Below are 21679 nucleotides of genomic sequence, written 5' to 3' on the forward strand. Positions count from 1 at the left end.
TTCACCCCAATTGCTTTATTCACATTAATGGTGCCTAGTACTTCTCTAATGTCCCATGCGGTGCTGTCACTGGATAAGAGAGTGTTAGGGAGCAAATTCTCCTCTTCTTTCTGAGTACGTCATGGCAGCTAGTTCCCATGCACCTGGTCAGGGACAAAATACCTTGCATAGATCAATGGAACAGTGTGTACATGAGTAGTAACATCAACATATTACTACTCATGTACACACTGTTCTATTGGCTTATGCAAAGTATTTTGATTGGTTATGTTGTCCCTGACCAGGTGCATGGAAACTAGCTGCCATGATGTACTCAGAAAGAAGAGGAGAATTTGCTCCCTAACTCTCTCTTCTTACATAGTGACAGCGACAGCACCACATGGGACATCAGAGAGGTACTAGGTACCATTAATGTGAATAAAGCAGTTGGGGTGAAATAGAAACTTCCCATTTAACTCCAGAAGCCCCTGACACTTCCCGTGTCTCTCCTCTGATACGGCTAAATCGCTGCATTGCTCTTCCATCTTGTATGTTGATTTAGGAAGGGGGGAGCCTGATAACTTGAGAAAGAAGCATTTTTCTCTGATGAGATATATTACAAAGAATCACATATTTACTCATGTTATTGATTTATGTTGAAAAGTTAGTGACCTTTTAAAGGGGTTATCTGGGGAGTAATAAAGCCTACAAGTGCAATCTCTGTATTCTCTTCTCTATGAATTATTACTCATATACACCATGGTCTCCCAGGGCCCCAATGTTACCTTTGTAGAGGTTTTTTGGGGAGTCTGAAAGCCGATCCCAATTGTTATAAATTCAGAGAATGACACAAAAATCAACATATCAAAAATCCAAAAATGGTGCAAAATAAAACGTAACTTTTAATGATAACCAAACTGTAAAAGAGATGAACCAACCAGTGCGAGCACCACCTCGATCAGGGGAGTCTATAACTCTTATTCTACTGTCTCCCCTGCTGACACTCCGACTATCGGTCACGTGATTGATTCCACCCTGCTGAATGGACCTGCACCCTGAAGAGAGGGATGTCAATGACTTTAGTGAGAATTGGAGCGGCTGCAGGGGAGACCAAGGAGTGTTCTGGCCTCCCCAACTGCCCTCCACAAAGGTAATAAACAGGGATCAAAGTGTACATTTGTACATTTTACCTCTATTAGGATTAATAGTTATTATTTAGGTAACGCTCCTTGGGCTAACCTCGGCCGGTGGTTTCGCTTGGACTGAACATAGCCGAATCGGAAATGCTATTATACTCTGGGGTCCGTCCAGACCATGGGAAGTGATGAAGCATAACCAACAGTGTTACTCACCTCTCTTGGGCTTCGGCGGGACTCCCTGCTGTCTTTGGATCTTCTGACTGATGTCAGGAACTGCTGAGGCCAATGTTTGGGCTTCAACAGTCACATGGGTCACTTGTGTCTTTGCATCTCGACACCACACTGTTGCTGCACCTCCTGTTGGCTTGGCTGAACTAGAATTCAGCCAACATCAAAGCTTCCAGGAGAACATTGCATGGCCTTGGAGTTTTCTTACACCTACATAACATTCACTACTCCCAGAAACAGTATCCCATCTGACCCATGTCAATGACCTCTCTCCTAGCCAACCAGAACCTTAACCCAAATCCTGAAGTCTCTTCACCCAGCTGATTTGTTGGTCCTGGGTGTTGGACCTCCAGCAATCAACACTGATGACATATCCTAAGGTTGTCAATGTTTAAATCTTGAAAAATCTCCTTAAATAGGCCTGTAGCCTCCAATGACCCCTTGGAAATAGACCACAATTCTATTAGGAGTCTTCTGCTGGACCATTATTGAGTTAGAGCCTGGGTCCATCAGAAGATTCTCTGGTACTCCGAGAGGTCAATCCAATACCCGACCCCTTAGTAGCAAAATATGTCCATTTACATAGTGATACATCTCCTCCCCCATTCATATGACTGTAACCCTTAGATGGTACTTTCTCTCCGATAGTCAGCGACTACACTTGGGGATGTTTTTTACGTCATTTTTTCCAATGCCAGACATATTTTGACTCTGTTCTGTATCACGTTGTGTTCTGCCGAAATATAACATTGTGTTTTCAAGGTTACTTCTTGGCAGATAATTCTATTTCTCAGCACTTTCCTAAATGTAACCCTCCTCTCATGGAAGCATCTGGCCAAATAAGGTGCCAAGCCACGGATCTACAGTATACTATGTATACAGTAGTGGTAAATCTTCTATCAGGCTCTTTTCCAAGAGTATACGTAGATACCCATCCTGTCACAAGGTCAGGCTCGTGAAGTTTGACAATCCCAAAGACTGTTACAAAGTTTTCAATGGCAGAGCGTTAGGTATCCTCTTGTTGGACTGTGGAGTCAGAGTCATGGAGTTGAAGTTGGGGCCACTTTTGGGTGGAGTCGGAGTTGGAAAAAAGTTCTAAATGGCTTCTGTCTGACTATGGTTGTCAACCATTTATGGTGGCTCAGTGGTTAGCAGGATTGGAGTCCTGGGTTCATTTCCAACATCTGCAAGGAGTTTGTAGGTTCTCCCCATTTTTCGTGGGTTTCCTCCAAGACACAATTGAGATTGTGAGACAGAGAGTAATGCCAATATCTGTTGGCGCTATCTAAACAAGCAAAATGAGGAATAAAGTAGTCAAGATGTGGAAATATGTTGGAGTTGGTGTTTGTTGTTATGTATTAGAGGAGCTTTGCAGCCAAGGAGGCATCGCAGCCTGTCTGGCCAAGGAGTCGGAGTCAGCTCGGGAAAGATGTCGAGGAGTTAGTGGTTTGTCCTACTAAATCTATAGTCCTGTACTCCTTAAAAAGGAATATGTATTTTACAGGACGAATACCCAAGATAGTCCCCAATAGGAATGAGTCAGAGATGTGGTCAAGACATATTTGGGTTGATAATGGGCAGAAAAGCCTAAGGTTCAGAAACTGGTAACTGAGGACCTGGAGGTCAGGCCAGAGTTGGTACATGGAAAGTACATACATATGAAGACATATCAAGATCTGAACAGACACGAACTATCCTGGCCCTGCAGATCTATGATCATTTATCCCAGTTTTTTAGATTTCACTGCAAGTGTTTGGCCCAACGGAAGAGGCTTCTGATTTATGAGGTCTATCCTCCACCAACACAGGAGATACCAAGACTGGCATTGAAATCCCAGTCTTCATACATCTCTCCCTACTAGTATGTACATGTAGAAGATAAGACTAACAGGATGTCCAGTAGACTAGAGGTGGCGAACCCTTCGAGATTCGTTTTGTGAATATAAGGGTTACCTATCTGTTTTGTGGCAGTCTGAACTGGAAGTGCTCTTGGATCTCCTCCGACTCCAGAGTATAATATAGAGAGGCCCACAGGTGGCGCGTAAATATAATAAACACTTATACGCTCCTCCATCCACCACTCCTGGGCTCCCTTGAGTCTTAGTTGGTCATCTTCCAGACTTTTGTGTGTGATCACTGAGGCCTGTGATTGAATTTCAGCGGTCACGCTTTAACAGAAGAGGCAGAATGTTGACTTGCCCCAAACGACCATTGAGACCCAGTCACAGGTCTCTGCAGTTCTCGAAACCCATGGCATCACCCAGGAGGCCTGAAGAAGGAAGACTATGACCCAAGAAGACTGCAAGGTTGCCCAGGAGAGATGAGGGAAGGTAAGTATGAGTATTTATCATGTTTCCACACCTTCCTTTATTATACTCTGGGGTCGAACCTGAATTTTTTGGAAAATTTTCACCAAATCAGATTCTCTCATCTCCACAGGAGACACATGTGGACTTTGTAGACTACGGAGATACATGAACATAAAATCATAATTCCCCTCCATAAACTAGGCTTCTATAAAACAGATTAGATAAAGAAGAGATGAAAACACGTGTGATAAGCCGAGCTACCAGACATTTGTGGAATATTTTTTATAGCTCACCGGAGATTACATCCATTTCTGTAAAGTAAACATTCTGTCATTGCTCATTAATATTGGCTCAGCTCCTGTGACGCCCAAATCTCAGAAACAATCGAAATCAGAAAGCATCACAAGTTGTAAAATGTCAAAGTCTACACAAACCCTGGAGGAAACGCTGCACTGCTAGTCCCGTGCAATGTCGGGCTGGGGAAGTCATTGGGCCCACCAGAGGAGATGAGGCTCTTGTAATCCAACTATTGTAAAGGTTTCCTATGACCATGCTATACTACCCGTTTTTGATATCACCCCCATTACCAATCAGAAAGCATATTAGCCATTTAACCCCTTAGATGCTGCAGTCAATGATGATCAATCTCTGTTCTTTTCATGGTCCAGCAACTAAATGCACTCTGCAGAGCCGACAGAAGGCTCCATTAGCCATCAGTGAAGAAAAGAGAACAAAGATGGCCGAGAACAGAGATATACATCCCCAGTCAGAGGTATCAAGCTGGCAAAGAGCTGCAAAAACAAAATGAGCAGTATCTGGCACACAGAGGAGATAGATAAAAGAGTGTATTAGGTAAAACATATCTGCTATAAATATGATCTTGGAGATCATATTTAATCCATCCAAAAGGGAGAAGGACAACCCCATTGGTTTGGGGACTAATAACTACAATACCCTAGTATGGAGTTAGACAATGCTTGAAGCTCTTGGACCTCTACAGAAAATTACGAGGACTCCACCTACTATAAATATAGTATATCTCATATTTTCTTATGTCATAGTGACCTTCCTCAGGCCAAAGAGCCTGTTATCTCTACACTACTTATAGTTATGTCCATAGGTACTACTATTAGTAGTCGCACAGGCAAAACTGTTGTCTACCTAAGGTACAAGAATTGGTTTGAGGTCCCTTTTAGACTACCGAACTTGACACCTGACCTAAAGTAGGTCTCTATGACCATGGCAATGCCTGGTTTGGTATCATCTAATATCTGGCATTACTTCATCATTCTAATTCTGTTGGGATTCCAGTGTCAATACCAAGTAAGTGTATGACGACCTTCGAAATTCTGGACGAGATTAACATCTTCTCCATATATACACAAAGATTACCAATGATCATTGGGCACTGGACGTGTCTCAAGGCAATGCTCCAGCACATTCCAGCGTAGGCCACAAAAAGATTATCACCTTAATGCGTGTCAATCCAATCCAGAGGATATATTTGTTAACTGAACGGTAAGAAAGAGTATCTTACCTGGTAACCACACAATGGAGAAAGCTCCTCCGTATAAAGTGCGGGCAAGTCACCTCATCTGGAAGAGCCTCGGGCAGCAAATTACCTTCTGAGAAAGGACTGAAGGTGACTCACAGAAACCCGTGTGCAATATTTTCCCATAGATCTATTACGCTTATTATTTCTATAATTACGGACTTCGTCGTCGATGCGTGCCAACGTTCCTGTGCCCAGTGATTTGATTCAGCAATGATGGGTTATAAGATTTTCAGGTAATTGTTGTGCCCAACCTGTCTGTCCATTGACATTGGCATTTCAATAGATTGGACTTACAAGAACACAAAACGCCAAGAGACGGTTTACTAAACGCATTATTACGTTTCACATCAGAGAAATAGATCCTCTAAGCTGCAGTCAGTTTGACGTTGGCTACACTGGAGTATGGAGTCTAAGGAATCACCCCATTGACCCCAACAAGGAAGTAGAGATACATAGTTACATAGTATATAACCTATAACCCTACAATCCCTACAGTGTTGATCCAGGGGAAGGCAAAAAACCCCATGAGGCTCATGCCAATTGCCCTATTTCAGGGGAAAAAATTCCTTCCTGACTCCAATCTGGCAGACAGTATAAAAACGCTGGATCAAAGTGTCCTTATAATCTAGAGACCATAACCCGTAATATTTTTCTCTTCAAGAAAAGCATCCAGGCCCTCTTTGAACTTGCTCAGTGAATCCATCACCCCCACTTCCCGGGGCAGAGAGTCCCATAGTCTCGCTGTTCATACTGTGAAAAATCCCCTTCTATGTTTCTGGTGAAACTTTCTTTCCTCCAGATGTAGAGGATGTCCCCTTGTCACTGTCACTGGTCTAGATGTAGAGGACACCCCCTTGTCACTGTCACTGGCCTAGGTGTAGAGGACGTCCCCTTGTCACTGTCACCGGTCTAGGTGTACAGGATGTCCCCTTGTCACTGTCACTGGTCTAGGTGTAGAGGACGTCCCCTTGTCACTGTCACTGGTCTAGGTGTAGAGGACGTCCCCTTGTCACTGTCACCGGTCTAGGTGTAGAGGACGTCCCCTTGTCACTGTCACCAGTCTAGGTGTAGAGGACGTCCCCTTGTCACTGTCACTGGTCTAGGTGTAGAGGACGTCCCCTTGTCACTGTCACCGGTCTAGGTGTAGAGGACGTCCCCTTGTCACTGTCTCCAGTCTAGGTGTAGAGGACGTCCCCTTGTCACTGTCACTGGTCTAGGTGTAGAGGACGTCCCCTTGTCACTGTCACCGGTCTAGGTGTAGAGGACGTCCCCTTGTCACTGTCACTGGTCTAGGTGTAGAGGACATCCCCTTGTCACTGTCACTGGTCTAGGTGTAGAGGATGTCCCCTTGTCACTGGTCTAGGTGTAGAGGACGTCCCCTTGTCACTGGTCTAGGTGTAGAGGACGTCCCCTTGTCACTGTCTCCAGTCTAGGTGTAGAGGATGTCCCCTTGTCACTGGTCTAGGTGTAGAGGACGTCCCCTTGTCACTGTCACTGGCCTAGGTGTAGAGGACGTCCCCTTGTCACTGTCACTGGCCTAGGTGTAGAGGACGTCCCCTTGTCACTGTCACTGGTCTAGGTATAGAGGACGTCCCCTTGTCACTGTCACTGGTCTAGGTGTAGAGGACGTCCCCTTGTCACTGGTCTAGGTGTAGAGGACGTCCCCTTGTCACTGTCACTGGCCTAGGTGTAGAGGACGTCCCCTTGTCACAGTCACTGGTCTAGGTATAGAGGACGTCCCCTTGTCACTGTCACTGGTCTAGGTGTAGAGGACGTCCCCTTGTCACTGGTCTAGGTGTAGAGGACGTCCCCTTGTCACTGTCACTGGCCTAGGTGTAGAGGACGTCCCCTTGTCACTGTCACTGGCCTAGGTGTAGAGGACGTCCCCTTGTCACTGTCACCAGTCTAGGTGTAGAGGATGTCCCCTTGTCACTGTCACTGGCCTAGGTGTAGAGGACGTCCCCTTGTCACTGTCACTGGTCTAGGTGTAGAGGATGTCCCCTTGTCACTGTCACCGGTCTAGGTGTAGAGGACGTCCCCTTGTCACTGTCACTGGCCTAGGTGTAGAGGACGTCCCCTTGTCACTGTCACTGGTCTAGGTGTAGAGGACGTCCCCTTGTCACTGTCACTGGCCTAGGTGTAGAGGACGTCCCCTTGTCACTGTCACTGGTCTAGGTGTAGAGGACGTCCCCTTATCACTGTCACTGGCCTAGGTGTAGAGGACGTCCCCTTGTCACTGTCACCGGTCTAGGTGTAGAGGACGTCCTCTTGTCACTGTCACTGGCCTAGGAGTAAAAATATCCTTAGAAAGTTCTTTGTATTGTCCCTTCATGTATTTGTACATTGTTATTAGATCTCCCCGTAGACGTCTTTTCTCTAAACTGAATATCCCCAAGTTTGTTAACCTCTCATTGTCCTCCAGTCCACCCATTCCCCTAATCATTTTGGTTGCCCGTCTTTGCACTTTTTCAAGTTCACTTATGTCTTTCTTGTATATCGGGGCCCAAAATAGTGCACAATATTCTAAGTGTGGCTGTACCAGTGATTTATATAGAGGCCTAACTATGTCCTAGTCATGAGAATCTAGACCTCTTTTGATGCATCCCATAATTTTATTTGCCTTGACAGCAGCTGCCTGGCACTGGTCACTAAAGGTAAGCTTGCTGTTCACCAAAATCCCTAAGTCTTTTTCATTGGCAGTCTTACCCAGTAATTTACTATTAAGTACATAGTCATACATTTTATTACGTCGCCCAAAGTGCATTACTTTACATTTGTCAACATTAAACTTCATTTGCCAAGTCTACGCCCCCCATGCTTCCAGTTTCCTTAGATCCCCTTGTAATATTCTACTATCCTCCTCATTATTAATTACCCTACAAAGTTTAGTATCATCTGCAAATATGGACACCCTGTTTTGTAATATGGACACCCTGCTCTGTAAATCCTCTACCAGGTCATTAATAAAGATATTAAACAAGAGAGGACCTAATACTGACCCCTGCGGCCGCCCCACTGGTGACTGTGATCCAGTCTGAATATTCACTATTAACAAGTCCCCTCTGTTTCCTATCAGTGAGCCAGTTGCTAACCCAAATGCATGTGTTATCCCCCCGTCCCAACAATCTCATTTTGCATACCAACCGTTTATGTGGAACAGTATCAAAAGCATTTGAAAAGTCCAGGTACACCACGTCCACTGCATTACCCATGTCCAGGTACACTAAAACAAGAGAGTAGCGACACAGCATTAAATACTATAAGGAGAAAAAGTGTGCAAAATACAAATAAAGGAGGCGAAGACTGAGGCTGAGAGAAAGAGGAGCCAAGGAAAGTAAAAGTAATACAAAATTATTCTTCAATTACATAAATAATAAGAGAATAAAAACTGACAATGTAATCTGGGAGTAATGGTGGAGGAGGATGAGGAAAAAGCACAAGTATTAAATGCCATCTCCTCTACAGTGTTTACACAAGAAAATCCATTGGCCAGCACCATGTTTAGGGGGAATGATAACTCTCATGGGTGAAGCTTGCGAGATTCGTTGTGAGGATTTTTGTAAAGTTCAACCACCTATTATATTATATTCTGGAGTCTCTTCAGAAGCCTAGGGATTGTGCATCAATATAATAAACACTGATACTCACCTTTTCTGGGCTCCATCATGGCATCTAATGCTCCCTTGCAGTCCTTTTTGGTCATCTTACAACCTCCAAGGTGGTACAGGCCTTGGTGAACCACTGAGACCTGTAATTTAGTCTCAGTGCAGTGGCGTAACTATGAATGGCGGGACACCGCTATTATGCCCCATTATGGACCACCCATGAACAATTATTATACTCTGGCACCTTTTCAGACCCCAGAGTACAATTATCGGAGACCCAGGGGAGGATTCAAACATAAAAAACACAGTTACTTACCTCTCTTTGGCTCTGGCGCACTCCCAGAAGCTCTTTTCAATATTTGACTAGATGTCACCTGACCCAGGCCGGCGTTGCAATGCATAAAGACACTAGCTTGGCCTGCGTGACGTCTCCAAAAATTCTTGAAGACTTCTGGAGCGCAGGAGAAGTAAGTAACAGTGTTTTTTATGTTCCCTCACCTCCCTGGGCTTCTGATCATTATACTCGGGGATCTGAACAGAAGCCTGAATATAATGATAGCAGTGTTTGTGGGGTTTGCAGGCCCACGGTTTCACTTACCAATCCCCGCGCCTGCTCACATCTTCACCCACAGAAGGGGAAGCGCAGGGTGCCAGGAGCAGGAGCAAAGATTGGTAAGTAACTAGGGCCCGTTACCAACTGCAGTTACTCCAGCAGGTAACGTCTAATAAAATAAAAACTCATCAAGGGATCACCGGGCGCCCTAATGTCCTGGGCCCTGTGACAGTGGGTACCGCTGCTTCCCCGGTAGTTATGCCCCTGCTCAGCAGTCACTTGGGGCACACCAGTATCATGGCACTATAATGCAAGCGTCATGATGTCTGCACACCCCACTTAATTAGTCCCCAGGGTCCATCACGTTACCCAGGAGGCTGGAAGACAACTGAAGAGGACCTTGATGGAACCCAAGACACGTGAAGAAAGGTGATCAGTGTTATCACCTCTCCTGGGCTTTTGTTTATTATACTCCCGGGTCCGATGAATATCCAAAGTATATGTTTATAACCTACACAAATGTTTTTGAGTTAAATTAAATGCAATATGGTAAACTTCAAAAATTGCTCGTGATGGTAGACAATTTTGGCCTACAATATACTTGATGAATCGGCAAACTTAAATCCATAAGACTAGGAGCCTTCGTAAAGAACCAATTTTCAGTTTTGAGGCCCGTTCCAGAACCAGTTTATGGTGGGATGATATCACTTAAAAATGGGGACTGTTATCTGCCACGTCTCTGCTCCTACCTTAATCATACTCATATAATAACTGGATGTACGAATTTATGGGCCTGGAAATCAGAATAAATCCTGTCGGTTACTATAAATTTTACAAAATTCTTGACGATTCGAGCAAAGACACAAGGTCAGATCCTACCGTGTCACGGCTCTTCATTCGCCCGCATCTTATCATCGATACTGACCCCCTGGTAGGCAGAATCAAAGATTTATGGCTTTAGAGATATACTTAATAAAATATTACTCTGACTCAAATTTTCCACTGCAATAAAACGAAATACAAATTGTGATACTGCCCGGGTATCTGCTCTTGGGTAAAACTCTGACCCGAGACCTGACCTAACAAACCTATTGAGTATATTTTTTTCTTTTACCTTGATCACATTACATTTTATGCTCCAGACACTCCTGGTTATCATTTTGCCGAACCTTACATCTCACTACTGCCCACTGCTGGTTAGGTGTCTATACGGAAGACGCTGTGCTGGGTGATACTACTATACCGAGCTCCCACAATATACTGTGCCAAAGTGAAGATTGTAGTGATAACAGGGGTAAAGTAGTAGACTTATGGATATTGCTTTGGATATGACTAGAGTATAAGACAGTATGATAGCACACTAGGCTATGTTGTGAGTGCCTCCAAAAAGAGCACCTATAGGCCCAAGGTACAGCCAGTAGGTCACTAAATGCTGCTTTCGATACTCTAATACTAGACATGAAGACATGATTTTGTCTTCAACCTCAGTTAGGTTTAGATATTTAGCAGATTAAGGTCAGGACTTTGACTTTGGGCCACGGTAAAGCTTTAAGTTTATTCTTCATTAACCATTCTTTGGTAGAAGGACGTGCGTGCTTGGGGTCATTGTCTTTCTGCATGACCCACGTTCTCTTGTGATTTAGCTCTCAGATGTCCTGGTGTTGGTATAATTCAGAACTCATTGTTCCATCAATGATGACGAAACACAGGCCCAAACCGTGATACTATTAGCATCATCTTTCATGGATGTTAAGAGGTTTTTACGCTTTTGAGGTCCTCAGAAATCTCCTTTGTTCATTCCCCATGTATTCTGAAAATCAGACTTTGATAGATCCCTAGATCCCACTTGATTGCCGTCCCATTAATTGGAGACATCTGATGGTTCACCTTCAAAGATAGGTGATATTTTCTACTACAAATAACCATGTATAAGATTGTAGACTCATTTGTTTGATTTGGTTCTTTTGATCTATTTTTCAGACCTGTGTAGTTTTAGATCAAATTTATCCAGAAATATAGAAAATTCTGACGGGTTCACAAACTTTTGATCATAACAACCTAGATGAACACTAGGTGTCCTCGTGTACGTGACTTTCTAGGAGGTATGAGTTATGGGTGAGCAACGGTGTAAACTAAAAATAATGTTGTAATATACAAGAACTCTCTGACACGTGAACCGTCGACGTGAAGTGGTTCCGGGAGGTAACTCTTAATACAGATCATTGGCAGCAACGTGATATAATGGGGGGAGGAGGGGGAGATATACGTTTCCAGCTCATTACATCTGAAGTTTCCAGGGCTGAAAGTGGAGAAGTTTTCAATGAGACCATTAATCAGAATAATTGCAGCTTAATCCTTCTTTTAAAGCACATCACGTACTGTGTGAGCAGCGACCGTGCCAACCCTGCTATACCACAGTGTGTACCAAACCAAGGCGCAGGCGTCAACCAGGCCTTGTACCAGGAGGAAAAGTAGACTCTGCTGTGAAAAAATTGGATACGTTTTATATTTGTTCGCTTTGGTGGCCATTAAAGTCCAAGTGTTTGCCGGTAAAAATGGATCAGTGGGAAGGGTCAATGAATGGTCTAGACACAATTCTACCAAAAATGGGCAGACAGACAAGGAACAGGTGCAAATATGGATCGGTTCTACTATTTTTCATGGTTGTGAAATGGACACGGTTGTGTAAATGTAGCGATGTCATCAAGTGACTAAGTGGTGTCATCGGTTGACATCATTGGAGGTCATTGGAAGTCTTCGATAAACTTCTCTGTTGCTTAGGTACCTACATTAATTCAGACTGGTAGGTGTCATCTCGATATAGTGATTCCCCGTGATTGTCACGTGGTTTCATATTGGGCTCTTCTCTCGGTAATTATTCCATCATGCACCACCATTCCCGAGAAGGAAAGATTTACCCAAATTTGCCTACTCCATGTTACTTCCTTTGTCACATAGACCAACGTTACGACCCTCCAGTTGGTCCATCGCTCTTAGTCCCTCTCGACTCCACCAATAGGAAAAGAGATAGAGGTAACTGGAGTTGGGGTAGACCTTCTTTATGGATGTCTTGGCTGGGAAACCTTGGCTGGAAACTACTCTCTCTCTGTACCTGCATGAGTTGTAACTCCAAATCAACCAAATATAGAAATGATAATACTTAACTTGTAATAGACGTAGTTAAAAAAAAAAACATATACCCAAAACAAAGGATAAATATCTCATGACAAAATATCCCTGGACGGAAACAGTGACCAAGGCCTTCACATCAAGTCCACTATGCCAGTCAGAACAACCAGGCCTTGTATCTTACCCTGCTCCTGATGTATACGGGAAATGCGGTCTAATGGAAAATTAGGTCCAGAGGGGTGGTCACAGGTCGATGTAGGATCGGGGGGGGGCGACATAAAACTACAATAGGGGATAGAACAGTGACCCCAAATATCCCTATATTGCACTCTATTACACCCTAGATTCCTAATTCTGAGCCACCACTCTATGTAGGGTATGGCCTGACCGGAACCTGACCCTACTGTAGGATACCCTTAGGTCATCCTCCCTATCGAATAGAACTTGGAAAGTCCTGTTCTAGGAAAAAAAAAGTGTCCACACCCATGTTGTATGCAGAAAACAAACACAGATCATGCAACATGCATGTTTCTCTTATGCTAGGTGATGATAATCTCTTCAGGGGATTGCACAAGCTATAATAGAAAGACAACAAGACTGTAAATATATCAGCAGCCTATATAGGAACAACGTATAATAGACAACCCCCCCCCCAAAAAAAAAAAAAAAAAAAAAAAACTAAATAATCTCCCATATATCCATAAGACTCCAATCTTTTACATAAGACTGTAGCCGATATGTTTGATGTATCGCTGCTACGCTCCATACCCATGTCATCCATTACGGTATATTGTGATGCCTATGCCGACCTCACCAGAATGCAATGTTTTTGCCTCTAAATTTCAATAAATTCAGAATGTTATAAAATCAAAGCTTAGTATTATCACTTCTATAACTGGTCGATGGAATTACTGCTGAATTTTGGTAATGTTGTCACTTGACGTCTGGTATTCCCAGTCATTGGATTGGATTTGCTTTACCTGCACGAGTTCTCTCCATACGACACCCTTGCCAGAGGCCGGTTTAGGACAATCTTGCGGCTTAGCTAAATGTCTATACTAAGGCGATACTGACAACTTGCATAAGCGTGGAATCAGGTGTTTGGCCGAAGATCAAGTTTTGCAGCGTCAGAGTCTTTCAACATCATCGCGTAACGTAGATTTTGCCAATAACAAAGCCAACGATCACAATCGAGAATCAACACGTGTCACCTTGTATTACTCGGGTAAAGGCCTGTCTTTGCGGGGATGTCACTGTGTAAAGTGATAAGGTGGGAGTTCACATAAAAATATTTCCAGTATGTTGTATCGTAGTATAATGTCAATCTGAGAAATCCTCTAATGGATGGAATAAAAGGGTCTCGAGACTTGGTAAACTCCTTGGACACCTGAGCTGGGAGTCCTGTAGTTTATATGGCGCCTTTGCATGCAAGTACTCTCTGAGAAGGGCTGACTAGGGTTGAGCCGATCTTGAGATTTCAGGATCGATTTTAAAATTTTATTTCCGATCATCTTCCAGCTGATCCTGATTGTAAAATTTGCTCGATCGCCGAACGGGATCCGATCTTTCCCGATCTCTCAACCCAAGTCAATGCCTCTCTATGGGAAAAGTCACTTTTAGAGTTGAGCCGATCTTGAGATTTCAAAATCCGATTTACGATCATTTTCCAGCCAATCCAGATCATGAAATTTGGTCGATCGCCGATCGGGATCCAATGTTTCCCGATCCCACAACACAAGGGCTGACCAGACACTCGGTCAAAAACATAGTCTGTGGAGGGTTTCAGATGGTCATGTCTGGGTTGACTTCCTCTTCGGGAGCTTTGATATAGTAACAAGTAAAAAGTATATGGGTCAATGAAAATAAAAATCTGCGAATGGGTTTCCTTTCAGGGATTCCAAACGGAAATATATTCCTCATAAAAAAGCGGTAACCTAAGGAAACCCACGGATCCCGTAGACTATAATGGGGTCCGTGTGGTTTCCGCACGAAAAATGCGAAGAGAAAAGTGCTGCTTGTGGAGAGGGGATTGGAATGGCCCGAATGCAGATGTAAACCGGGCCTAAGGTACTGCTTTTGAATTTTTGGTGATAGGCCGGTAGTATGGGCTTTACTGGATTGATCTTTTTGCATGGTTATTATACTCTACCCCACTGGAGAACTAAGTAGCTTCTCTGAAGAATGGAAAGATTTGCACCTCTTCTGTGTTTGTGACCCACTCTCGGTTTTGGCCTACAAACTCTGATCAAAACACTGTCATGTGTGGTCTTCCAAGATTCTGAAGGACATGGGGTCACCATGATGGGATATAATGAGATACATAAAAGATCTTTCCATGGAGATTCACTGGTGATCATTAAAGATCCTTCTGGTTGTCTTCACAGGATACCTACAGGCTTCCAGGGCTCTGATGATCGCCTCGCTTGTGATTGGCTTTTTCGCCTGCTTGTTGGGGATGATCGGACTCCAGTGCACTAAGGTTGCAGACGGTAACGTTGCACTGAAGGGCAAGCTCGCCACAGCATCTGGAGGACTCTCAGTATTTGCAGGTGAGATAAGATGGTCTTCCGTGTACTAAATGTTGTGTTGTAGGAAATCATTCCTGTAGATCCAAGATGTGTTAATTGGTATGTAAGAAGGAGATCCAGGCAAAAAGATTTTCTAAAGTATCATAGACACATGAGGTCATGATGCTGGTGAAATTCAGGGATCCCAATGGGAGGATCAACAGTTATCACCTGTTAGTATGGACAGGTCTTGTTTCCATCTAGGTCCTTCCCTTACACATATATTCCTATATAGATACCTTAATATAAATTTTGGAATTTTGTAACTTAATATAATTTTGTCCCTCCAGGTATCTGTGCTGGGATCTCCGTCTCATGGTATGCCTTCAACATCACAAAAGACTTCTTCAACCCTTTGTACCCTGGAACCAAGTAAGATATGACTACCAATTAGACTACTGTATACAACCCATCTGTTACCAATTCCACACCAAGAACATCCAATATGGTTGAATCATGTCCACCAAAATGGCTTAGGCCCGCTTAACATCTGCGTTCGAGTTTCCGTTCGGGAAACTTATACGAACCCCATTATAGTCTATGGGGTCCGTAGGTTTCCTTAGGTAACTGCTTCTTTATGCGTATAGGTTTCTGTTCGAAGGATCCCCAAGCGGACTCCCTGAACAGAAACCCAAACGCACATGTGAACCAAGCCTTAGGAGTTCATGGTAGGCTTTCTTAGATGTTCTCAGAGAGTTTCCAGACACATCGACAAGTTGTCTGTCATTATTATTATAGTCTCAAACTGGACTGTCTGATCAAGTCTCAGTTGGCAAGTGAGTCTATAAGGTGGGCTAGATACAGGACGATTGATTGCCCATAAGCATCTACTCTCTTTGGTGCTCTATCCTGCTCTCTCCCCTCCCTGAAATGTATGTTTTTTCCCCTACAGATATGAGATTGGTCCAGCTCTTTACCTTGGCTGGTCGGGTGCCCTTCTGGATGTTGTTGGAGGAGGTCTGATGTGCTGCTCATACAAACAGGTGGCCAAAGCTAACATGTAAGTACCAGCGATCAATCCCCTCAACCATGGAGGAGATACTGATAATCCCACCAGAAAGTCATGAGTTAGAGGAACTGTAATTTTTCATTTTGGAAACACTGGGTTCTCAGCCAATAGGGGCCTGTATACAGCTGTACAAGTATCACCTATGGATGCTTGTATTGTATATGAGCTATGACTATGTGGGCAATCCCAACCTTGGTCTTAACTGTGCATGCATATGTCATGGCAATCATTCTAGTATCTCATAACCGATGTATTGTGTTCCTATAGGAAATACACCTATAACTACCGTCAAGCGAATACCCAGTCCTCGGCTAAAGCTGCTCCTCAAACTGCCCTTCCTCGATATGAATCCAGTAACAGTATCTCTAAATATGGGAAGAACGCCTACGTATAGGTCTAGAGACTGAGGAACCTTCGGGGCTCATCGGATGTTTCTCAAGAACATGACTCCTATTTCCCATACAAGTCAGCCCTGCTGTCTTCAGCCGTGGTCCGTTTGCATTTTCAGTTGTCAAACCATCATGCGTTGCTGCTCTTTCTTGATACCCCTGGTGTGGACGCGTCGATCCACTAGTGCCAGAAAGTGAATTATAACCCATTGCTGCATTGTTCTCCGAAGGCCTACCGATGCCAAACTCAAGACATTCCTCATAGCTTTCTCAATGAGTATCGTAACGCCCTTAAATTTACCTTTTCTTTACTGTTGTTGAGTATTTTTGAAATTTTTTTTGTAAATATCCAAACTGTCTTAGTTGATTTTTTTTTCCACCAAAGAATCTTCTATCGAAGGACTTCTACTGTTGACCACAAAACCGCTGGAAGATATTAGAATAAAGATTTAGATTTTAGTCGAGATTTCACGATATATTTGATATTTTGAAGGAAGGTGGTGGGGTTGCCTACAAGGCTTGAGAATGACCACTCGGAAAGGTCAACCAATGGATCATGGGCCTCGTTCTACACTCAGGAAGAAGGTTAAAATGACTCAAAGAGGCTGAATGATGTGACTTTCTTGGCCAATGCCAGGACAACTGTGAAGACTTTCTCGAGTCGTCCCGCAAACATTACTGAATGAATCGGGAATAAGACATCCAACCGTCTAAATGGCTGGTTTTTCTTCCAAAAAATATTCTATTGTGATATGTTTCATCTTTGTTTTAGTTTTATTATTTTATATTTTTATTAAAGTCAGTGGTCATCGATAGTTGATACATCTCCAATCGTTGTCTTTTCCGATGACCTTGATCTTCATGGTGATGGAAGAGTTGACAGGTCATGAGGGGTTGATGAATGTTGCCTCTACTGGTCTTCATCGTTTATTGTTATGTTGTATCAAGTCAACCTTCCATTGGTCATCCACTTGTTGTCTTCTACTGCCTCTGGTGACCATCTAGGCCATCGGAACGCTACCTGACAATCCCAAACATGTAACCTTCTGTTGAATTAAAGGTTTATAGGATGTCACCATGATAGGTACCAGGTTATCTTGAGAAAATCGGGCAAAACGAATGCGAAGGAGACTCTAGCAGAGGCAGATTTATTAGTCTGAGCCGTCAGCTCTCTGTTCACCCAAATTATAACCATCCTAGAAAAGTAAATACGGTCAAATGGTCTTCTCCAAAATTGGTACCAAATATAACGTTCCTAAGAAAAAGTTGGTTCCTTAGTGTTCCTTCTCAGAGGTGAAACTTGGCCCCACTTCCCATTTTATATCTCAGGAGTGATTGCTACCTCTGCACCCCTATAGCTCTGGCTCTGTTCCTTCTTATTTAGGGCTCGTTCACTTAGGGCAGATTCTGACACCGAATCCACCTCAGAATCCGCCCACTCACAATAGAGGTCTATGTAGACTGCTAGCTTCCTTTTTTCTGTGAGCGGTATGTTCCGGCTCACAGAAAAAAGAAGCAAGCTGCCCTTTCTTCAGGTGGACTCCGCGGCTGAGTCCGCCTCGCGACAGCCCCCTCCGGACTATGCCCATTCATTTGGGCCTACTCCGGAGCGGGAAACCGCGACTGTCGGAAGCCGCGACAGTTGCATTTGGTCCTATTCTGACCCGCATCAGAATCAGGACCAAAATACGCAGTCTCGTGCCCCGTGTGAACGAGGCCTAAGGGTTTGATCTTGAGGACTCCACTTCTAGAAAAAGGACAAGTAAATATCGTGTTTCCTTAAAGAGAGTCTGCCACCAGCATATCAACCCGGCCCCACAAATTGGTAGAACAGGGTCATCTGAATTAAAGGTGTTTGCCGAGATATCACCTTTTATGGTCAATATGCAAATGAGATATTTGGAGCAACAAGGGTGTTATCATTGCTCCTAAGAGGTAGATTTACAAAAACAGTGCTAGAAGGTAACCTATCTCTCTGCCAGGCCGAGTGTAGATGGTGGATTCTGGTGACAGACAATGGCCAGGAAATACGTACTTAAAGGAACTGTCACACTTATACATATTCTCGAGTTGCTCTTTCGGAAATATCTTTTGGACAATTTTTTGTTTACAAGTTACTGACTATGAAAGCATTTCTAGGATGAGTCCCCGAGATTACAACTAAAGGTGCTGCTGCCTTAGAGTCTGCCCCCAGTGGTTAATCAGTTGTATTACAAGTATGAAATCAAATATTATTATTCCCTAAAAAGTCAGATGTGAAGAACCAGAAGCCAACACTCCCAGAAGGATATACAGTAGACACTACACATGAATTAATTTTTTTTGGGGGGGATTATATTTCAGGGAGCTGAGCGTTATCATTTATAGGCATGTCTGGGCTGTAGCCTTTGTTACGATACTATATTTTTCACAGAACTAACTTTATGCCAGTAATTTTATGTCCTTGATGGGCTCAGACTTTTTTTTTCCTTTGTAATAAATCTATGATAGAATTGTCTAAATTTTTGTCTAATTTGATGTAATTTGTAATAAAATATTTTGTACATATGAGACGGCTGTGATGTCGCTTATCTCTTCTCTTCTGTGTTAGGCCTCGTTCACACGGGGCACGGGAACGCGTATTTTGGTCCTGATTCTGATGCGAGAAGTCGCGTCAGAATAGGACCAAAATGCGCCTGTCGCAGCTTCCGGAGTAGGCCCAAATGAATGGGGCTAGTCCAGAGGGTGCTGTCAAGAGGCGGATGCCGGGGCCGGGATCGGAAGTGACACCGCGGACCCCACCAACACTATCATTATACTCGGAGGTCTTTGCAGACCCCCGAGTATAATGATCGGAGGCCCGGGAGAGGTAAGAAACATAAAAAATTACTGTTACTTACCTCTCCACGATCCCGGCAGGCCTCAGGCTTAGTTATCTGACGTCTCTGCCGTCACATGAACCCGGCCTGCGTCCCAGGTCATGTGACGTCCGACGTCATTGAAGAAGGATGACAGCAGAGGCCGACAGCGTAGAAGCCGGGGGACAGGTAAGAAACAGTAGGTTTTTTTATGTTTTTCTTCCTCTGGGTCTCTGATTATTATACTCTGGGGTGTGAAAAGACCCCAGAGTATAATAATTGTTTATGGGTGTCCACAGTGGGGCATAATACTGTGTGCAGGGGTCACTATGGGGTATAATACTGTGTGCAGGGGTCACTATGGGGATAATACTGTGTGCAGGGGCCACTATGGGGGATAATACTGTGTGCAGGGGCCACTATGGGACATAATACTGTGAGCAGGGGCCACTATGGGACATAATACTGTGTGCAGGGGCCACTATGGGACATAATACTGTGTGCAGGGGTGACTATGGGACATAATACTGTGTACAGGGCCACTATGGGGGATAATACTGTGTGCAGGGGTCACTATGGGAAATAATATTGTGTGCAGGGGCCACTATGGGACATAATACTGTGTGCAGGGGCCACTATGGGACATAATACTGTGTGCAGGGGCCACTATGGGACATAACACTGTGTGCAGAGGCCACTATGGGACATAATACTGTGTGCAGGGGCCACTATGGGGGATAATACTGTGTGCAGGGGCCACTATGGGGTATAGGGCCACTATGGGGGATAATACTGTGTGCAGGAGACACTATGGGACATAATACTGTGTGCAGGGGCCACTACGGGACATTATACTGTGTGCAGGGGCCACTATGGGGCATAATAATGTGTGCAGGGGCCACTATGGGACATAACACTGCGTGCAGGGACCACTATGGGGGATAATACTGTGTGCAGGGACCACTATGGGGGATAATACTGTATGCAGGGGCCACTATGGGGTATAATACTGTGTGCAGGGGCCACTATGGGACATAATACTGTGTGCAGGGGCCACTATGGGACATAATACTGTGTGCAGAGGCCACTATGGGGGATAATACTGTGTGCAGGAGACACTATGGGGGATAATACTGTGTGCAGGGGCCACTATGGGACATAGTACTGTGTGCAGGGGCCACTATGGGGGATAATACTGTGTGCAGGGGCCACTATGGGACATAATACTGTGTACAGGGACCACTATGGGACATAATACTGTGTGCAGGGGCCACTATGGGACATAATACTGTGTGCAGGGGCCACTATGGGACATAATACTGTGTGCAGGGGCCACTATGGGACATAATACTGTGTGCAGGGGCCACTATGGGGGATAATACTGTGTGCAGGGGCCACTATGGGACATAATACTGTGTGCAGGGGCCACTATGGGGTATAATACTGTGTGCAGGGGCCACTATGGGGGATAATACTGTGTGCAGGGGCCACTATGGGGGATAATACTGTGTGCAGGGGACACTATGGGGACATAATACTGTGTGCAGGGGCCACTATGGGGGATAATACTGTGTGCAGGGTACACTAATGGACATAATACTGTGTGCAGGGGCCACTATGGGACATAATACTGTGTGCAGGGGCCACTATGGGGGATAATACTGTGTGCAGAGGCCACTATGGGACATAATACTGTGTGCAGGGGCCACTATGGGACATAATACTGTGTGCAGGGGCCACTATGGGGCATAATACTGTGTGCAGGGGCCACTATGGGACATAATACTGTGTGCAGGGGCCACTATGGGACATAATACTGTGTGCAGGGGCCACTATGGGACATAATACTGTGTGCAGGGGCCACTATGGGACATAATACTGTGTGCAGGGGCCACTATGGGACATAATACTGTGTGCAGGGGCCACTATGGGGGATAATACTGTGTGCAGGAGCTGCTATGGGGGATAATACTGTGTGCAGGGGCCACTATGGGACATAATACTGTGTGCAGGGGTCACTATGGGACATAATACTGTGTGCAGGGGCCACTATGGGACATAATACTGTGTGCAGGAGCTGCTATGGGGGATAATACTGTGTGCAGGGGCCACTATGGGACATAATACTGTGTGCAGGGGCCACTATGGGACATAATACTGTGTGCAGGGGACACTATGGGACATAATACTGTGTGCAGGGGACACTATGGGACATAATACTGTGTGCAGAGGCCACTATGGGGGATAATACTGTGTGCAGGGGCCACTATGGGACATAATACTGTGTGCAGGGGCCACTATGGGGGATAATACTGTGTGCAGGGGCCACTATGGGGTATAATACTGTGTACAGGGGCCACTATGGGGCATAATACTGTGTG

The 21679-nt window shown here is 44.5% G+C and overlaps 1 protein-coding gene and 1 pseudogene across 1 annotated transcript in view; both read left to right on the forward strand.

Moving 5' to 3' along the window:
• CLDN15 (claudin 15) overlaps positions 1–16726 on the forward strand; it is a 58691-nt gene extending 41965 nt beyond the window's left edge. The window contains exons 2-5 of the mRNA XM_075275970.1: positions 14881–15045; positions 15354–15435; positions 15956–16063; positions 16340–16726. Coding sequence (XP_075132071.1) covers positions 14881–15045; positions 15354–15435; positions 15956–16063; positions 16340–16466 — 482 coding nt within the window. The 3' untranslated portion in view covers positions 16467–16726. The remainder of the gene's footprint in view (positions 1–14880; positions 15046–15353; positions 15436–15955; positions 16064–16339) is intronic.
• LOC142204380 (NACHT, LRR and PYD domains-containing protein 12-like) overlaps positions 1–21679 on the forward strand; it is a 997553-nt pseudogene that overhangs the window by 314723 nt on the left and 661151 nt on the right.

Source organism: Leptodactylus fuscus, chromosome 5, assembly GCF_031893055.1.
Source record: "Leptodactylus fuscus isolate aLepFus1 chromosome 5, aLepFus1.hap2, whole genome shotgun sequence".
Lineage (NCBI taxonomy): Eukaryota > Metazoa > Chordata > Amphibia > Anura > Leptodactylidae > Leptodactylus > Leptodactylus fuscus.